At 51.5% G+C, this 19891-nt stretch overlaps 1 protein-coding gene across 1 annotated transcript in view; it reads right to left on the reverse strand.

Moving 5' to 3' along the window:
- Positions 1-4245: 4245 nt before the first annotated feature.
- The window catches only part of plcl1 (phospholipase C like 1), a 38097-nt gene continuing 22451 nt past the window's right edge, over positions 4246-19891 (reverse strand). Inside the window, exons 2-12 of the mRNA XM_078090542.1 lie at positions 17525-17599; positions 17158-17445; positions 16794-17078; positions 15848-16239; positions 14620-15757; positions 14322-14498; positions 10612-10974; positions 9164-9367; positions 8063-8138; positions 7529-7638; positions 4246-6982 (exon numbers count right to left, since the gene is read on the reverse strand). Coding sequence (XP_077946668.1) covers positions 6800-6982; positions 7529-7638; positions 8063-8138; positions 9164-9367; positions 10612-10974; positions 14322-14498; positions 14620-15757; positions 15848-16239; positions 16794-17078; positions 17158-17445; positions 17525-17599 — 3291 coding nt within the window. The 3' untranslated portion in view covers positions 4246-6799. The remainder of the gene's footprint in view (positions 6983-7528; positions 7639-8062; positions 8139-9163; positions 9368-10611; positions 10975-14321; positions 14499-14619; positions 15758-15847; positions 16240-16793; positions 17079-17157; positions 17446-17524; positions 17600-19891) is intronic.

The following is a 19891-nucleotide window of genomic DNA, read 5'->3' on the forward strand; positions in this document are numbered from 1 at the left end:
ACATTGTCCAGACGGCCCAGCGTCAGCCAGCGAAATGAATGACTGTTTATATTAGAAGGCTGGTTTAATGAATTAGACCCGCAGCTCCTCTGTGTCAGCACCAGACCAGACCAGACCAGACCAGACCAGACCAGACCAGACCCTCTCCTCGCCCGCCTCCTCCCCCCTCACACAAGTGCAGGCGGAGAGACGCCCTGATTGCGTCCTTCGGGACGGGCGAGTCGGGACGCCCGGTGGCGCCCCTCCAAGGACTCCCTGCTTATTTACAAAGGGCATCTGGAGCTCGCCGTCCCCCTTCATCGCTAACCTCACCCCTGGCATCCCCCACCCTCCCCCATGGTAGCCGAGGTGGGCAGAGGCCCGCCTGTTTACACACGCGTGTGGGAGGATTACCGAGCAACGAGCGCATGTTTGAACAAATATGTATACAGCATGAGGTTTGCCACCCAGCCGTACGTATACACGGGCCGCCAGGGAGACCCACCTCTGGTTCTGCTCATTCTGGGGGGGAGGAGGGGGGGGAAAGGGGGGAGAAAAGACGGCTGTCATCTCACGTCTCCGTCCGCGGGCTGAGAAGGCGCGCTTCTGATTCTGCGCCTCGGGACAGACAAGAGCTAACAGATGGAGGACGGGGCGGGAGGAGACAACTGGGGAGGGGAGAGGACCAGTGGGGACAGTGGGGAGAGCAGGGAGCCAGAGGGGAGAGGAGAGAACGAGGAAGGAGGGGAGGAAGGGAGATGGACGAGGGTGGGGACACGGGAGAGGACACGAGAGCAAGAGGAGAACACGAATGGGGGAAAGGAGAAGAGGCAACGAGAGGACAGAGAAGGAGAGGAAACAAGAGGAGAGGAAGAAAGGAAAAGGGATAAAAGAGGAAACCAGAAGGGGAGAGAAGGCCTAAGAGCTGGAGGACAATGGAGAGGAACCGCTTCAATCATTTTATGAATTGGAGTGAGAATACACACTGTAATAAAGAATAAAAAAGCAAGGCTCTCTGGATGTCGAGACACACATTTTATGATCAAAGTGCTTCTCCACACACACGCACACACACATTCGAGCGTCGGGAGCACATCACCCACTGTTCACAGACGTCCGTGTGCCGTGAAATGATTCCTTCTTACCTTCATAAACCAGCAATCATTTTTTTTTCACTCATCCTCCGTCATTTTCCTTTGTTGACTCCCCCCTCGTCCTCGGCCCTAATTTACCCAGCGTCCTGCGGCGCACAGGAGCCGGGCAAATTGCCTTTGTCCATTTGGGTGCGAGGCTGGGGACGGCGTGAGTGTGCCTCGTACCTTCAGGTGTGCGTGTGTTGGTGTGTGTGTCTGTGTGCGTGCGGAGTCTTTAGCAGCGGGGTGGTGGGTTGAGATTGCTGTAATCACACAGTGCTACCTGTTCATTAAACGCACAGCGGGAAGCCTGCTTACAGCGTTTAGGAACCAATTAAAGCAGCACAAGCTATTAACATTAGCAACATTAGAGTGAGTGTGTGTGTGTGTGTGTGTGTGTGTGTGTGTGTGTGTGTGCCTGTTTGTGGAAAGAAGACAATCCAATATACAAGTGTTTCAGTCACTTGCTAAAGGGATTCATAACTAACTGACAAAGTGCTGATTGACGAGTCCACCGAGCGATCGAGGGAGCAAAATAAGGTGAGAGAGGAGCGTGCGAGGGGGGGAGGACTCGGGGGGGACGAATTCAAACTTTGGGAAGTTTGAGGAGTGATTATGATGCATTGTCTGGCGGCGGCCTCTGATTGCTCAGGTGGAAACGTGGAAGTTTTTGATGGAGCGGGGGGGGGCGTCAGAGTGTAATTACTCTCACAATAGAGTGTGATTTCACCTCGTTCAACAAACTGATCTGTTGAGATCCACCCGATGAGGAATTCTCCCCGGAGGCCGTCTGTGGCGAACGGGAAACATTTGACTTGCAGGTACTTTTCTTGCAATGATTCTCCAACTCTTTAGTTGTCACTCATCTCACTTTCGACTTTGCAGAACTTTGCAGCGATGCATTGGATTTCTGCGTTTGGAGGATCAACTTTTTTACTTTTACGACCTCAGACTTTGATCATCTACCCGGAAAAACGTACCCGCCAATTTGCAAATGCTTTGTTTCCCAAGGGACATGTCTACGGAGAAAATGGGCTGAGTTGCATCAAGTAGCAGAAGCGGACGACTCCCGGTGGCGATGAGGGAAAAAAGCCGCTGCACCGTATTTCACCACATTGAATACTTAGTTAAGATTTTCAAGTAGGAACCAAAGCTGCAGGTCAAACAACCGACAACCCGGAAAAGCTTTGGTTCAAAGTGGGAAAATGAAAAGAGAAAAGGGCCCGTTGTCACGAGGCAGACTGTTTGTCCGTGTCCTCTCCCGTGTTGCCCATTTAAGATGCATCGAAGGGCCGTACGACGAGGTGTAATCGTCCACCGGGGGAGGCGGCAACATGCGGCGCCATTGTCTGCCCTGCCTTTTGTAGTTAGTTAAAAGGTGGATAAATAAGATGCAATTTAGAGACTTTTAAGAGATGATTCATTTTTCTCCCCCCCCTGCCTTAATCACAGTGAAATTACGTCTGGGTGAGGGCTGTCATTAAAAAAGAAAAAAAAAAATGCCTGAGGCCTCCACGGCGGTGCATGAAGCCCCCCCCTCCCCCACTCGCACACACGACGTCTTTGGACGCTCTGTAGTTGCTGATAACTGTGATAAACACACTGAGAAAGTGTCTTCTGCTCAGTGGAGGTTGGCCGGCGGCACTCGACACGCACGCCATCACTGCTGCTGCTTCCTGTCCTCGGAGGCCCCGGTGGTTCGGCCCCGGGAGCACGTCCCTCAGCGGGGGTGAGGAGGGGTGGGGGGGGGGCTCCTGGCCCCGGGCTAGAGGACCCTGCCGGCGGGCAAGGAGGGACGAGGCCAACAACCTCCAGATGTTGGCCTGCATTAGGGCCTGACGGCTTGTCATGTCCCCGCCTACGCTACCACACAGTTCCATCACCTCCCATCTGCTGCCGACAGCTCCTGGGGGAGAGGTGGGTGTGGGGGGAGGGAGGGGGGGGGGAGGTGTGAGTTATCTTTTCCTAAGAAAAACAGATTTTTATGGAGCATGCCGTGCATTGCACAAATAATCGTATAACAGAAAAGCGGATTGACAGATAATATTTGAGGTTTTATTTAATGGTTCCAGTCATTTGTGTGGGTTTAAAGCTTCTCTGCTTCGCCTCATCGTTAATGTGACGTATTTGGGGTTTTTGACCGTTGTAATTATATGTTATATTTGCATACGTGGTCAAATAATTAATTTAACAGCGTCAACATGGACACCATTTGCTTTCAACTTGATCTATTGATAAAAAGAATCACATAAATATCACTAAGTTAATTAAAAAGTACTACTACTTAAACTACTTAACCAATTAAAACTAATTAAACAATATTGAGGGAAAAAAATTGCAAAGATGATATTGGCGTAAAGCATCTGAAAATCTTTCATTAAAACAAATGAATTGCACGGTTGACCTGTGCAATGATGTTGTTGTTTGTTTCGTTGGTGCGTGGCGCCCCCTGCTGGAGGTGCAGAGGAACATCCTGCACACTTTGTTCCTTGTGCAGCCAGTGAAAACCGTCGAGCTGCACAACTGATTTCGGTTCCATCTTTTTCTGCTCGGTTCCCGCTCGGCAAACTCGAGTTTAGCTCAGATGCTAACCACATGCTAGCGCAGCCTTAATCGATTACTTTATGAGTACACACAACAGCAAGGTAGCATCACAGGTGGCACGCTAAATAAACAGTACTGACTGAAGTAAAGTTGTTTTATATTGCATGTTTACGATGTTAAAACTAATGCATTCTAATCCAAGTCCTGCAACAAATCCTTCATCACGCAAAGGATTGAAGGAAGTGAATCAATTTTCATCCATTTAGATGTAGTTTGTGATGCAGTTAAAGCTTACTGTTTTATACTGAAAGGACTTTTTTATTCCGCCTCCCCTCATGGATCAGTGTCAGTGTTTCTGTGTGTCTCTCTCTCTATTATTGAACTAATTCATGAACGCAGTATATTTGTATATGATGGAAGCTTAATCTAGATATGTAATAAAACGTTTTGTAAGCAGATTTGGGAGAGGAGTCAAAGGTCGCACTAGGCACTGTTGAGTGAGTGTGACAGCGCGACTGTTCCTGAGCAGTTCTACAGGAAAAAGGCCTACAGGTCCACACGTCCATCACAGCAACAGAACACGATCCGATCAGGAAGAAAATCACTTTATTAACGGGAAACATACTCTTGTTATATTAGATTAATGTTCAGATAGAAAACACAGTAGCTTTTCAAAATAAAAGCAAGGTCCATTTAATTAATTATATTTATTTTGTTTCTTTAAACACATTTCAATAAATATTTTTTCTTTCTTTTGGTCTTCTTTTCTCTCTTCTATTTTACAAAAACATACAACGACTGTAAGAGCAAGGAACAACACTGGGGTTAAAGGTCAGCGGCGGAGACACTGCAGACGCCACGTAATGCAGAACCTAAAATACTTGTGTTTTGCACCCCATCCGTATCCGTCCGCACCACTACGGCGGGTACAAACGGCTCATTCGATAATTCAGGTGAATGTGAAGCTCTATTGGACCACCGGTCTGCAAAGAGAGGCAGCTTCACTCAGCGAGAGCGAGGGACACCTCGTCCCTCCTCGTCCCTCCTCGTCCCTCCTCGTACGCCTCCTTCAAACTCAAAGCTCAGAGGAAGAGCTCAGTGCACATCTGATGGAGGTGTGAGGGGGGCGCTTAAGGGCGTCGGCATGTGGCATTGGGTCGCAAACAGAATACATTACCGAGCATCATAGTAAAGCACTGTAGTGAGGGGAGGACCGCTGGGGGGGAGGGGGGGGGATTCACGATTTTTTTATTTCCCAGAACTTTGCAACCTGCGGACAGGTGCATATCCCAAAATTCTTTCATTTGCACCACCACTAAATAATATTTCAGCTGATTGAAACCGGGCCCGAGCTGTAGCCTCTGCACGCTGAACTTTAGCGACATTACCTGCAAACAATAGCTACCTGAAAGGCGTAAAATCACATTCAATGTGTATATTCTTCAGTTAAAACTGTCTACAATAAGCCACCTCTCCTATCCTTCAGCCGCCGCTCTCTTCCCTACACGTCTACTTTTAGGGGTGTTATCGGGTCACACTCTTCTCAGGAGCAGATTAGGGGGCTTTTTAATCATTTTTCAAATAAGAATAATTTTTCACTTTTTTTTAACTCGTTATAAAACCTGCAAACCACCGATATTGGAGATCAATTTTGTCCACCAAAGAATAGATTATAATGTGTTAAAACTGTCTGATGATCACATTAGTTCAAACGCAGCATTACAAGATACAAGAGTACAAAAGCTGAATAAAAAGCACAAGTGTTGATTAAGAAACACACAGTTACACTCGAAAGGCCAAAGAGGAACAGTGGCCCCCGCTGGACGCACACATTTAGAAGCATCACTGAGCTATAAAGTTTGTTACATTGTCTTCAGTCGGCCCACAGCGAGGTCATGAGTCATGACTTTGTTTTAACGGCCATTAGGATTATTGCTACATAAATACAGTGTACTTCACCAATACTGCAGGAATCTGTTTTACACACACACACACACACACACACACACTAGCAGGTCATTGTGGTTAAGCAATACACACGTGTACATGAAGTACACCACCGTGTAGACAGTATCTAGTGTTTCAGCCCGGCCCTCTGAGCTGAGCGCGGCGGGTTTTAAAAGGCCACACTGGTGAGGAAAACAAGCGCTCCTGTGTGTGTGCGTGGACTCTGCTGCTGGTTTACTTCACAAAATGTACCTTTGATGGTTTCCTACATGCATCAACTCTGGAAGTGTCTTTTAAATCATTTATTAAAACAGATTTTACTTGCGTTAATGCTCTTTTCATTGTTTGCATAATTTTTGATGTCAGATGTTCTTATATCAATGTTTTATTGTTTCACCTGCTTTTGTTAGGAATCAGGCTTGAGCTTCCTGTTGCCTTGATTCGTCCCCCATAACTTCTGTCTTCACGCAGTTTTTACTTGTGGAGTTTTGTTCAGGCCTCTCCAAACGTGTTGGTACTTTAAATCAGCTCTATTTGTCCTCTGACATTCATTGAGAGACTCGCTCTGTCTGGAGGCTTTGGAGGAATTTGCCGTCACCGGGAACAGCTGCCATGTTTTTTTTTTGTTTTTTTTTTTAAGTTTCAAGTCAGCCGAGACTTGATGATGTCACACGTGGACGGATAAGCAGAGAAGCAAAAGGCCCCGTTGCCTGTGTGTTGTATGTTGTGCGTTGTGCGTTGGGTCACATCCTGTCTCACAGCACCTTGCACACTGTGTGTATATTGTGCACACACACACACACAGGGGACCGGCTGAAACACTGAGACATGTCCCGTCGTCTCCTCCCTTCTGCATTCCGCCTCTGAACACCAACGGCAATGTAAACATCACCCCCCCCCCCCCCCCCCCCCCCATAGTCACTACAGTCACACAATTAATCAGGAGTCTAATGTTTCCTCTCCCGCAGAGGGAAGACGCTGAATTGTCCGCTTGTCTCACAGAAAGACAAGGAGGAGCGGGTCCACAGTGGTCTCCCTCTCTGCGTTGGGACATTCACCAGAAGCGTCTCCGCGTTCACCGGCTCCCCGCACGGAGGGCTGCGCTGCCACAGCCGGTCTCCTCTGGGGGCATTTGGTACCCGCTCTGCCCCCCCCGGACCCCCCCCCCCACCCTCTCATCCTCCTCCTCCTCCTCGTCAGACGCGCCCGTTGCCGTGCGTGCTGCTCCTGCGGCCGGACGGAGGCTGGGAGGAGGAGCGGTGCAGCTCGGCGGAGGCCGAGGGGTCGGAGGCGAGTCCGCAGGCTTCGCAGGCGAGAGCGAGCTGCCTCAGGGCGTCCAGGGAGTCCATCTTGGCGCCGCGCAGCAGGTCGCTCTGACCCTGCAGAGCACGGGGGGGGGGGGGGGGGGGGGGGGGGGAGAGTTAAACTCACGCAAAGCGGAATTTTTTTTGTATTTTGTATTTTTGCACGCTGCTTTGTGCTGCAGGTGCTGCACAGAGCCGACTACGTTACACCAAAGGCCGGAGACCAAAACGTTGAGCTATAAGAAGCTAATCACTGCAGTTACCTCATCACAGCAGCTGTGTATATTTCACAAAACTATTTCTAAAATATATTCCGTGGGGACAAATCCATATGCTTGATGATCTTTAGCTTCTGCTAATTTCCAACAGCCGTCCCTAGAGGAGCCTTTAATATCATCTAAAATAAACGTTTCATTTGCCATTTTCTTTTCACCAGAAGCTTTGAATTAAATGCAGTTAATAAGAACAGATTTATCTCTTCTTTTAAAATGACAAAACATCTGCTGCTGCTGAGCGCGTCTGAAAAGTTTCAGTGTTTTTACGTTTTGGTAAAAATGGCAGAAGGACCTTCGTGTGCACGCCTGGAGGGAAAAAGGCTGTTTTTTAAATCAACATGAGCACCTTGAGCACGGTGATGTTCCAGGTGAAACTCTCCACCGCTTTGCTCTGCTTGCGTCCCTTCAGCCCCTCCTTCTCGCCGAGCCGGGAGAGTTCCTCGTGGAAGTCCATTCCTACACACACAGACAACCATTCCGATGAAGCGGGTGAAACGGCGTCGGGAGCCGGAATCATCTTTGTGCCCAACACAGAATGTTCCGTGTCGACAACATTCCTCCTGATGGATTGCTTGTTGCTGCGTTTCCTCGTGACATCTACGTCGACCCGTAAAGGTCACCAGCTATCTGAGTTACACCTGAATATCAATGACGCGTTTGCTTATTTATTCACCAACGGCGCCTTCGGGGCTTGTTGCTGATGATTAAATCCACGCTGTGTCAAACGGTCCAGAGGGCCGCGTCTCTGCGCGTGGAACGCCGCTTACAGTCGTCCTCATTAAGTTCAGCTGTTTGATGTTCACGTTCGCTCTTTTTCGGGGAGGGAGGGGGAGGATGGAGGGAGAGGGGGGTAAAAGCGAAAGCTCATTATCGCGGTTACCTTCTCTCTGCACGTGGGCGATCCTCTCCTGGACGCCGTCCGCGTTCTCAATCAGCTGTTTCTGGGCGGCGATCATCTGCGCAGACGGGGAAGGAAGTTACAGTCACAACTTAATTGAGGAGCATTGAGGTTTCTCCAAAACAACCAACAAATATCCATCCATCCATTGTCAAACCGCTTATCCTGCACACAGGGTCGCGGGGGGGCTGGAGTCCATCCCAGCCAACTTCGGGCGATAGACAGGGTACACCCTGGATTGGTCGCCAGCCAATCGCAGGGCTAACACAGAGACATACAACCATTCACACTCACATTCACACATCTACGGGCAATTTAAAGTCCCCAATTAACCTGATCCCCAGAGCATGTCTTTGGACTGTGGGAGGAAGCCGGAGAACCCGGAGAGAACCCACACAGACACGGGGAGAACATGCAGACTCCACACAGAAAGGCCACTGGGCGGAATCGAACCCAGGACCTTCTTGCTGTGAGGCAACAGTGCTAACCACCACGCCACCGTGCCGCCCACCAACAAATATGTCGGGCTGAAAATAAGGAAATGTGTGATTTATTTTTAGATGAAATTAGTCAGTTGATCCAACTCAATTTATTCAGCAGTTAAAACAAAAATGACTCACACAACATTGTAAGCTGAATATCTTGGGAATGTTGTTCAGACAAAGCGACGGGAACAGAAAGACAGACAGCGAGGAGAGTGTGTGTGTGAGTGTGTGTGTGTGTGTGTGTGTGCTGACTGAGCCTTTTAGGTGTGACGTTCGATCGCGCCGACCTGCCGCCCACATCCGCCACATCCCACTCGCACACCATTAGCTGCGCTGACGTGCACCAACGCGACAGCTCGGAGAGGAGCGCGCTGTGTGTGTGTGTGTGTGTGTGTCTGTGTGCGTGGGTGTTCACAGGTGGAAGAGAATCGGCCTGATGTGATGATGGAGAATGAGGAGACACAGCTGGCAGTGTGGCGTGTGAGCGTGTGAGTGTGTGTGTGTTTCATGCACTGCCTTTCTGCATATTTATTGCATTTTTAACATAAATTCCACCCCCCCCCTCCTCCCCGGACGGAAGGCCTGCGCCCTCACTCACCGCGTCGTAGGCGGCCAGCAGTTTGCGCGTCGGCTCCGCGAGGCCGACGAGCGGCTCCAGACACGGGTAGCCCTCCCTCAGCACCATGGCGGCCCCCATGGCGCCCTCGGGGCCCTGCAGCCTGGTGGTCAGGCTCTGGATGCACTGCTTCAGCTTGGCCACAGAGGGGAGCCCACACTGCTCCTTGAAGCTGGCCGTGGCGCTCTGGGGGGAGAGAGAGGGAGAGGGAGGGAGGGAGGGAAGAGGAAAATAGCGTTGGATCAGATGTGGAGTTCCTGCTGTTGGAGTAAACTGGGTGACACAGGCGGCAAACACACACACACACACACACACTTCTCTTTGTCCTCTATGTCATCTGCTGTCTCCCTTGTGAATCAAATCAGTCGTTGCTGCTTTTAATCCAGTGAAATCAGACTCAGCCTAAGTGCGTTTGGCTGGAGGAGCCGATAACAGAAGAATCATTTCAGCATCCAGAGTTGCAGGTGTGTCAGGATGCAACACAAGAATAAATGTGTGTCACTGGTCAATCTGCCTACATTACATTTTGGGTCATAATGGTGAAGGTGAAAGGTATTTTTCTGTACGTATAAAACCACTCGAATACAATTTGCCACCTGGCAGAGCCCCAACCGGACGAGCGATTATCGCGCCCCACCTATGTGTGTGTGTGTGTGTGTGTGTGTGTGTGTGTGTGTGTGTGTGTGTAGACGCATGATGAATAATAACTGAGTGTGGCAGATGAGCCCACAGCTGGACTCACTGACGGGGGACACGGAGGAGGAGAGAGTCGTGTGAAAGAGAAGCGGATTAAAAGCAGTTTGTGAATGTGTCCGTGTGTGTGTGTGTGTGTGTGTGTGTGTGTGTGTGTGTGTGTGTGTGTGTGTGTGAGGGAGGATGTCTGATACAATGGTCGGGCGGGATTGTTCCAGCTTTTGGTCATACGTGAGACGATGAAGGATTCCTCTCCCGAATCCTTACTTCTTTTTGCTCCTCATTCACCAATGCAGGCTGGGATTTGCCATTGAGGTCATTTTAAGTTTCCAGGAACAGTGTCCTGCATATTATGAATAACGTAAAATCATTTCTTTAATTTCTTCTGAACAATATTCCAGAAAAACTGCGAAAGTAGTCCGACGACGATTCGAGTGCAAACTGCTGATTCGCCGACTTTAAGTCGATCCTCGGACGGACTGAACTCACCAACGGATCCATTCATCTGTGTTGTTTTCTGCTTCAAGTGAGACATGTGGAACTGGGCTGACGCGTCACTACGTGCCGCCCCAGGATGATTTGCGCCTTTTCAAATCTTTCTTATTGACGCCTTGGCGATAGCCTCCCGGGGGGTCGTTTTTTTCGCCGAGTTGCGCCTTATCGGAATTGACGTGTCTGACAATAGCGGAATGTCCGGAATGTAAAAGCGCCTGATTGGCCGACTGACTCCTCCTCACCTGAGCATCCTCCCGCAGGTCCGTGGCCTCCCTCAGGGGGGCGCCGGCCGGTTTGAAGCTCTCGTCCACCGCCTTGATGCCGGTGTGCCTCAGCGCCACGTACTCCCGGCCCCGCCTCCCCACCCTCCTCGCCGACAGGCCGCGGCGCTGGGCCTTCCCGCCCTCCGCCCGGTTGGTGACGGCCACGTGGACGAACAGGCTGGTGTGCGGCAGGGGGTCTCCCGCCATGCCCAGCAGGGGCACGTTGCGGTAGCCGGGCTGAAGGCACTCGAAGGCCACGCTGTACTGGCCGATGAAGTCGTCCCCGATGTAGTCGTCGTCCAGCACCACGAAGCGCAGCAGCGCCAGCTCCGGCATGTTCACCTGCAGGCGGGACGGGAGCAGTGTTTGCAAATGTATTTAAACAACGTGAATTCCCTCATTCACGTGGGCGCGCGGGTCCCTCAATGCGGCGCTTTGTGATGCAGATGGAGTTTGCCGAGTGTTTATGGAACGCAACAATTAGCATTCAGCTACAATTTCATTACAGTTCAGCAAATCTTATGTGGCGATGAAGATTATATAAGATTGAAAGCCCCAAAGCCCCTGCGGATGACGTCATCACATTTACATATAAATATACAGACTTCACGCAGAGACCCTGGCGTCTTATTAACTATTTGTATCATCAGCCTTGTTATTTATGTCCGTTTGATTACCGCGGCTTTCAAAGGTTCAGTCACCTGAGGAGAGACGGTGGGTAAATTATTCACGCTCTTGATTTGGGATCATCTGGTCGGCTCTTATTAGGGGTAAAATGTGCACTCCGCTAAGTGTTTACGGCGACGGACCGGTGATGAATCAGTGCCGGTGTGCAGCTGGAGGAGCTCAAACGCCGCTTTGTGTCGTTCAGCGTCACTCACGAAGCTGCTCAGGTGAAGCATTCGTGTTAACGTGGTGCTGCTGCAGAGTGGTGGTGGTGGGGGGGTTGGTGGAAATATTGCACATAAAAATCACACCTCCACAGGACTTTAACGGCTAATAAGCCTATAAACGCTCATATGTGCAGACACACAATCACACACACACACCAATTATACACACGTGCGCAGTAAGTGGGAGGACAAATGAAGCTCATTCAGTGCAGAGGAGCAAACAACATTCATAATAGAACATTATCAGCTGATGGCTGCTTCTCTCTTCCCAAAGGCTGACACACACACACACACACACGCACACACGCAGACGCACACACACACACACACACACACACACACACACACGGGTTGGATGTCGTGTCTATATAGCAACAGGCAGTACGAATCCATCATTTCCCACAGAGAATGAGAATAAACTTGCCCCGAGCCGGAGTTGTGCGTGCGTGCGTGTCTGTGTGTGTCTGTGTGTGTCCCAGAGAATGAACCATACGAAGGAAAATAAACTGAAGCATTCGCAGTTGAGACGTTGATTTCCTCCAGAGGTCACAGTTTGAGTCGAGGTGCGTGTCACATCTGCTTAAACTAAAAGCCTGGTACAGAATCACAGAACAGAAACACACTCGTTTCTTTTCCACTTTGCCCCCAAAAAACCCCCCAAAAAACAGCATGGCGATGTGGCGGGAAGTCGCTGTTCCCTTTCAGGGACTAAGAGCTATTTCGGCTGGTTGCAAACTGTGCCCAATTGTGCAAAATGCATCGCCATGGTAACGGGCTTTCGGGGGTTGACGTGGGGACGTGAAAGTCTCTCCCCGGGACCGGGGTTTGGTTTGTCCGCTGCGGGTTGGCGTAGCAACGCGGCGGTGCAACCTGTCGGACTCCGCGAGGACGAAAGCACAGAAATTCTTAGTGATTAAACGTGTCTGAAATTATACTTCAGCTCCAAGAAAAATAACATGTGAGCATTTCACATTAAAAACTGTTTTTAACAATCTGATACTCCTTCACGTGTGAGTAACTAAAACCAAGCAGACGCAGACGGGCGCACGGCTGCGTTCATTGTAACGCAAACATGCGAGTGTATTCTGAAGAGGACCCGCGTGGTGATGGATGGGGGGCGGAGGGGGGCGGGACATGTCACGTTGACTGAACGAGGTCTGGGCTGCTGCCTCAGGCTCGGTCTGCACTATCATGAAGTACAGCGTGTGTGTGTGTGTGTGTGCGCGTGTGTGTGTGTGTGTGTGCTGGGAGAAGCTGATGTTCTGTGCAGGCAAAATACAAAGACCCGAATAAAGTGGTCTTGTGTTTACATAATACATTTTTTGTCTCCAGAGTGACATCTGAACTCGTAGTACGTCTATAGAGAGAAGAGTTGGTAAAGGGGCAGCGTTTTAGCACTGTGACAGTTTAGAATGTTAATGTATTGTGATTTAAATGCCCCCCTCCCCCATTTAAATCTGTAATCTGCCAACTCTCTTAAGTGAATATTATATATTATGTTATTCATCTGTAAGAAAGAGACTGAGACAGCGTGAATGCAGATATTTTCTTCTTTTCATTCCACATATTTTACTCGTTTGCTCGTTGAATGGAAGCTTGAAAAAAGTCACACGTGGAATCCAAGTTCCGCTTCGCGCCACTTTCCTGCCAAGGATCCGCTGCGATCACAGTCACACGCTGCCTCCAACTACCAGTATTACACAACTCGTGATGATGCTTCAGGAACACACACACACACACACGCGCGCGCACACACACACATGTCGCCATATCGGTTGTGACAGCTTGTCATCACGGCACACCGATAAACGATTCTGTCACTGAGCGGCGGAAAAAAATAAAAATAAAAGCCAAATCAGCTGTAATGAATTCAGTGCAGAAGAAAGTGCATTCACGGAGCCCCCCCCCCCCCCCCCCCCCCCCCAAATCCCCCCCCAGTAATTAAGTACTCTGGGCTCTATTTAGGTGGAGGTGCAGAGCCAACAGAGAAGCACACGTAGATCTCTCCAAAACATCATATAAGACCCTTTTATGTTGTTGACATTTCTCTCTTTCCTAAAAATGTTTCATCTAGTCCACTTTTTTAAAAAGGCACATTGAAATAAGATGTTATGCAATAAAAGTCTTTTCCGTTTAGATTAGAGGATGATTCTATAGACGCCAAAAACTACAGTATTTATTCATTTGTTAAGTGAGACTTAAGGTGCATCCTGGGACATTTATTCTCTCTTTGAGAAAAACACAGAAATAAACAATTTCTCTAGAAAATTAAAATATTATTTTTTGCTCCCGTAAACAGGATTATTATGAGCGGCTGTCATGCTGTTATGTAAATGGCTTAAAGAGGCGCTTGTTTTTCCCAGTGTTTGCTGTATGGACATTATTGAGTGCGCATGTCAACAACCTAAATATAGTAAAGGGAGAATATGAGGAACTCATTCACATATTCACTTTGCTTATTTGCTTCCGACTCGCACACTGCAAACTAAAACGACCTAGTTTTGCTTGGTGAGGTTCACATCAGCTTTGTGTTCCTACGTCACCTGCAGACTCATTAGAATTATAATACACAACCTCCATGACACCAAAAAATCCAACCAGAGCAAACTGGGCTTTTTTGCAGAGAGTGATTTAAAGAGACGTCACTTCACCGAGTATACGGGAGCATTGAATCCGACAGTATGAGAATTTTTAAATATTAAACGATGCATTCTTGCTCCAGTTGCAAAGAGACTTCACCCAATACCGAGCACCCGCCTGCAAACACAAACCCTGAGCATCTGCAGCAGGCCTCACCTGAAACTCAAAGGTCTCGTCAAACAGCGGGTCGTCCTGGTTCTGAGCGGCGGTGCGCGTGCGCTGCTCGGCACAGTCGGCCGGTACGCCGTGCAGCTCCAGGACCACGTAGGGGTCAATGACCTCCCCCTTCGCCCCCGATCCCTGAGGCTTGGGCAGGTTGTGGGCGCTGATCACCTGCGCGGGCCGGACACACAAAGCCGGCGCGGGTTAATTGCGGAAAGAACCTCAACGGTGGTTGAAAAAAGAAAGACAAAGAAGGAAGAGAAAAGCTGCAACGCCGGCGTGCCGCCTTCACCTTGATCCGTAGAGTCTGAGCCGGCACCCCCGGCACGCAGCCCTGCGTGTGGGCGCTGAAATAGGACACCTCGTCCCTCATCACGGCCGGCCGGAGGACGTAGCCGCACCCGCCGTTCTGGGAGAAGCGACCCCTGTGGAGGTCCAGCATGGCGCCGGGGGTCTGCTGGTTCAAGGCCACGAGCTGGACGCCTCCTTTCCAGTAGCCCTGCGGGTTGGGGTTACTGGAGTCCAGACGCACCGAGCTGGGCCGCACCCTCGTCAGGGTGCGCTTGGTGAACATCACCAGGTCCTCCGGGCTCTCCGTGGTCAGGCGCCCGGCCTCTCCCTCGCCCAGGGAGCACAGCGTCCAGGATGGCGCCTCGGAAGGCGGCGGCGGCGGCGGCGGGCCGGGGGAGGAGGGGCTGCTGGGCGGGGACACCTGCTGGGCCTGTTTGCCGGCCCTCTGGGCGTAGAAGCCGCGGCTGCCCGTGCGAGCGATCGCCACCAGGTCCGACAGCTCCTTGTGGAGGCGCAGCTTCCTGGGCTGAGAGGGCGGCGGCACCACCAGGACCACGCCCAGCTCCTCCTCGCCGGGGATGGTCATCCGACGTCCCGCCAGGGGACCCCCTCCTCCGATCTCCTCGTCCTCCTCGGACACCTCCCCGTCGGAGCCGTCCTGCTCCGGAGGGAGCTTCTTACCCACGATCAGGACGCGGCCCTTCAGCTGCTCGGGGGAGGGCAAGGCCGTGGCTCGCCCCGCCGGGCCGACGGGGGGGGCCTCCGGCCTGTAGAGACGGGAGCCGAGCACTTTCTTTAAGTGCTGCGCCATGGTGCGCTGCTGGCCGGGGGAGCAGCGCTGGCACAAGTACACCAAGAGCGGGTACTGCGAGGTCAGGAAGGCGTACTTGCTGACCACCTCCAGGGCGGAGCGGAGGGTGACGGGCGCGTGCTGGTGCTGGTGGTGGTGGTGGTGGTGGTGGTGGTGCTGGTGGGGGATGTCCGGCCCGTGGTCGACCCCGAGGAGGGGCTCCCCCTCCGGGCCGTCGGTCACTCCCAGCTCCACGCAGCGACAGCCGGACCGCAGAGCCCTGATCAGCCCTCCGAGGTCCGCTCTGCCGTGCACCTGGTCCTCCAGCAGGTAGGAGCGGTACGAGGTGCTGGGGGAACGAGACCACCGAGCGACTTCACTCACAGATGCTCGGCCACGCACAAGAGCTTTACAAAAACAATGCAAATGGTGAACCGACCTGATGTAGTAGTGGGACAGAGGCATGTTCATGTCCTGGCAGACCCCCAGGTGCTCCGGGTCGAGCAGCTGGCACTCCGGAGACTGCAGGTAGCGGGCGAATCCGTCCAGGCCCAGCAGCCCCTTCTCCTTGCCCTGGGCCGAGGGCTCGCAGCGCCGCAGGATCTCCCAGCAGCCCTCCGCGGTCGCCAGGGACAAGCCCTGCTCCGTCTCCAGGAAGAGACGCAGGTCCTGCGGGTCCAGACACTCCCGGTCTTTGGACAGCTGCACCAGCAGGAAGTAGACGTCCGGGCGGGTGCAGAGCTCGCAGAAGGCCTCGTGGAACTCCTCTCGGGTCACGTGGGAGGTGAGCTTCTCCTTGCTGCGCTGGATCTCCTTAAAGCGCAGGCGCACCTGAGGAGGGACGAGAAGAGGGTTTATTGGAGCTTAATTAAAACTGGAGTTACCTTGTTTCAGCGAAGGATATTAACAAAAACGCCTCATTCAACGATATTAATCATCTCCTTCCTTCGCCTGCTTCCTCTTCTTCTCTCTTTATTAGTTCATCTTGCTCTCCGCTCAGTGCACGCCTGCAATAATCGACAGTCCTAACTTAATACGGCTCGGGCTTATTCCTGATTAATATCCAATAAATGCACGTCGCATATCGTTTATGTACCAGACGTTGATGACATTTGGTGGGATCTCCGAACACGAGGGATGAAAACGTTCTGCTCCACCAATTACAGGAACAAACCTCCCCGGCCGTGGCTGTTGCCGCGGTGACGTCCAGTCATCACCAAACGATAATTCTCTCCTTGTTTATCAATTAGAGCAACGTCTTTCTACTGCAAATGGCTGATAATCTGATCAATCGCGCAAAAGTGCTTTGAATATCAACTTGAAATAAGAAAACCATTTGTGCCACGAACCCCCCCAGTCTGCAGAGCGCGTGCTGACTCGTTCACCTTTGCTTCCTTGATGCCGGGGCAGAGTTTACAGATGGTGCCGACGGCCACGTCCTCCGACACGATGCCGTAGCCGTCCTCGTCCACCTGGGCGAACTCCGCCGCCAGCCACTCGCTCCTCATCTTCCCTCCCGGGCTGCCGTCCACCGCTAAGCCGCCCGCTCCTTCACACAGGCCCCCATCCCTCCCGCCGGCCCCGATGACCGAGGGGTGGGCCAACAGGTAGCGGAGGCCCGTCACCCAGATGTTGGCCACGTCTGCCGACAACGCCACCAGGTCCAGAGACTGCGTGCAGAGGAGGGGGTTACAGGGTGGGGGGGGGGGCAACAGGCTGGAAGGGAATCCAGCGCGGGATAAATCGTACCTGGTAATCCTCCCCGTGGATGACCGAGAAGGCCGCCTCCTCGGCCAGGTGCTCGGTGAGGGGGCCGTTGTGCAGGAAGGTCTCGGTGCTCTTCCCCGTGCGGACCTCCCGGACCCTGGAGACGTCCAGCCGAGCGCGCTCGCTGTCCTTCTTGGACGGCTCCCAGCGCAGGCAGCTGAGGTCGGGGTCCAGCGTGTAGAATCGGCAGTAGACCCTGGAGTTGGGCCGGATCTTCTTCAGCTCACAGCCGCCCTGCATGAAGGCCAGGCAGTCTGCGGCGCTGCTCACCTGGTGGGAAAAAACGCGCAACTTTATCGTCTTTTCCCTCTTTGGCATCGCGCGGCGCGAGTCCGTCACGGTGAGCTACCTTCTTCTCAGACGGCATGCTGCTGAAGGAGACGGTCTTCTTCCGTCCTCCGCCAACCTTCTGCACCGAGGGATCCTGTGAGAAGGCAAAGACAGACCATGGAGATCATCCTCCACCAAATACAGTTCTTCAGTACTACAAAAGGCCGTCAGAATTGTATTATATTATTGATATAGAGGTATACAACATTCATGGACATTTCAGAGGGAAATGTGGATGTATAATTAACACAGCAGCTCGTGGTGTGTTCACATTTAGATCCTGCAGCTATGAATTCAAGAGTGAGAGAGAGACTTTTCCATCTGCTGCCTGTGAAACGTGTTACGAAAACACACTAAAAAGGCACGAAAGAACCTTTTAAAACAAACTGCAGATAAAAGCGTTCAATTGTTACAGAAGTCTCCCAGAAGACGCGACACAAAGTAAAGTAAATATCGTTTTGAAGCGAGTTTTGACACTTTTTTGTCCTTTGTTTTTAAGCAGACACTTAAAACACCCCCTACTGGCCCTAATTTTAACTCAGCAGTCTCTTCCTTTCACTTTGTGATCTCCGTCTCTAAATTGGGACAGAATGGATTCCATTTTTTCCCTTTCTGCTCTTCGCATCCCGACGGGAAGCTTTTCAGCCGAAATCATTTGTTAATGGACAGGAAACGTAGCCGCAGCCATCGTGAGCTTGTGAGACTTCCTTGCAGTCAAAGTCTCTGTTACTCTCTGTTTCAGTGGACGTAAAATCAAAGGTACAGTCGGATATTTTACCCCCACAGATGAGTTTCAATCCTCTTTGCTACACAATCGCGTGTTGATTTCCTAACACCCCCCTGCACGCCGAGGCACACGGATTGGACTTGTTTCTGTCCTCGTTGTGTCCGTCGCCGCCGAGCCAGCGGGTCCACGCGGCCCCACGTAGGGGGGACTGCGGCGGCGTCCTCTAAAAGCTTTTAATGCAGCGCTCCGTCATCTATCGGTTATAATCCACGGGCCTTTTTTTTTTTTAAGCCACATCTCTCTCTCTCCGTCTCCGGGTTGGTTTTCATTTTATACGCTCTCTCCGTCACTAAGCCGCTGCCGGGTGAAAAAAGAATCTCCCAGCACAGACGGAGAGATGCTAAAGAGAAATGGGAGCAAAAGGCCGCGGGGGAAAGAAGAGAGGAAACCCGAGGAAAAAAGGTCAGAGGAGACGAAATAAAAATGGTGTTATTATGTATGTTTGTTTAAATACACCGCAAAATGAATGAAAGGACAGAGGTGGGAGATGAAAAGAGCGCCCGAGATGCGACACGTGGGAGCCGAGGTGGAGTGGCCGAGGAACAACAGGTCATTGTGCTGAAGGGTTTTACAGCAGCTGGCGCTTCACTTCTGTGAAGAGGGACACAGACGCAGCTTCCATCATTCACATGGCGAGACGCGTATTTCCAAATATGACCAGAGAGCCGGAGCCAAAGCAGAGTCCTCGCCCTTTTTCTCTCTGTGGACCTCGACGGACAGATTCATCACTTCGCGTTGAAAAGATTGAACGTGGATCTGAAAACAACAGCCGTTAATGGGGATTAAAAAACCTCTTTTCAATGCGAATATTCTTGTGTTTTCATCCTTGATGGATTTGTTTCGTTCCCGCAGGTCGCTACTTTAACGCGAGGGTGCGCACGCCTGCAAAAAAAAACACACAGCGGCCTTTGTCTCGCCCCGCTCGGCGACCTTCAGCGGCCGGAAAAAACCCGATGGACGTGGAAATCAATGCACGGCTGGAGTCCGCTTCCTGCACGCAGCCCATCGGCACCAATCGCTGCACTCGGCCTCGATGTTTCCATCCATTGATAGAAACCTGTTTATACAACCTGTTAACCTCGTGCATGATACGCACACACGCACACGCAGACTGCTGAACACGGCAGACCAACACCTGGCAGTTGCATAAATCCAGTCCCAATCTGATCCCCATGATCTGCCTAATAATCCCTGTGCACATTGGCAGAAGATTAGCACCATAGATTACAGTGCTGCTGCAGCCTTACAGCGGTTAATCCGCAGCAGAGGTCGCCGTGCATCAGTCCGCACAGCGGCGCCCCGCTATTGATTATCAATCGAGGTGTTTCTCTTTACGTTCAACGGTGTGAAAACCCATAGCGGCGCCCGCGCGCGAGCCTCAAATGGGAAAAACAGCGACTCGCTTCAGTCGGCGCAGGTGGAACTAATGCGGTGAACAATGGCTCAGTTCAGTAACCCAGTGACTCGGGACAGGGAGCCAACGTGAGCGTAACCAGCTGCTCCAAGCGGCCGCTCGTTTTCACCCACGAATTCCAGTTTAAACCAAATACAAATAATTGTGTGCACGCAGGAGCTGTTGGAAGAGGGGACGAGGTGGGA

Source organism: Gasterosteus aculeatus, chromosome 16 (assembly GCF_964276395.1).
Source record: "Gasterosteus aculeatus chromosome 16, fGasAcu3.hap1.1, whole genome shotgun sequence".
Classification (NCBI taxonomy): domain Eukaryota; kingdom Metazoa; phylum Chordata; class Actinopteri; order Perciformes; family Gasterosteidae; genus Gasterosteus; species Gasterosteus aculeatus.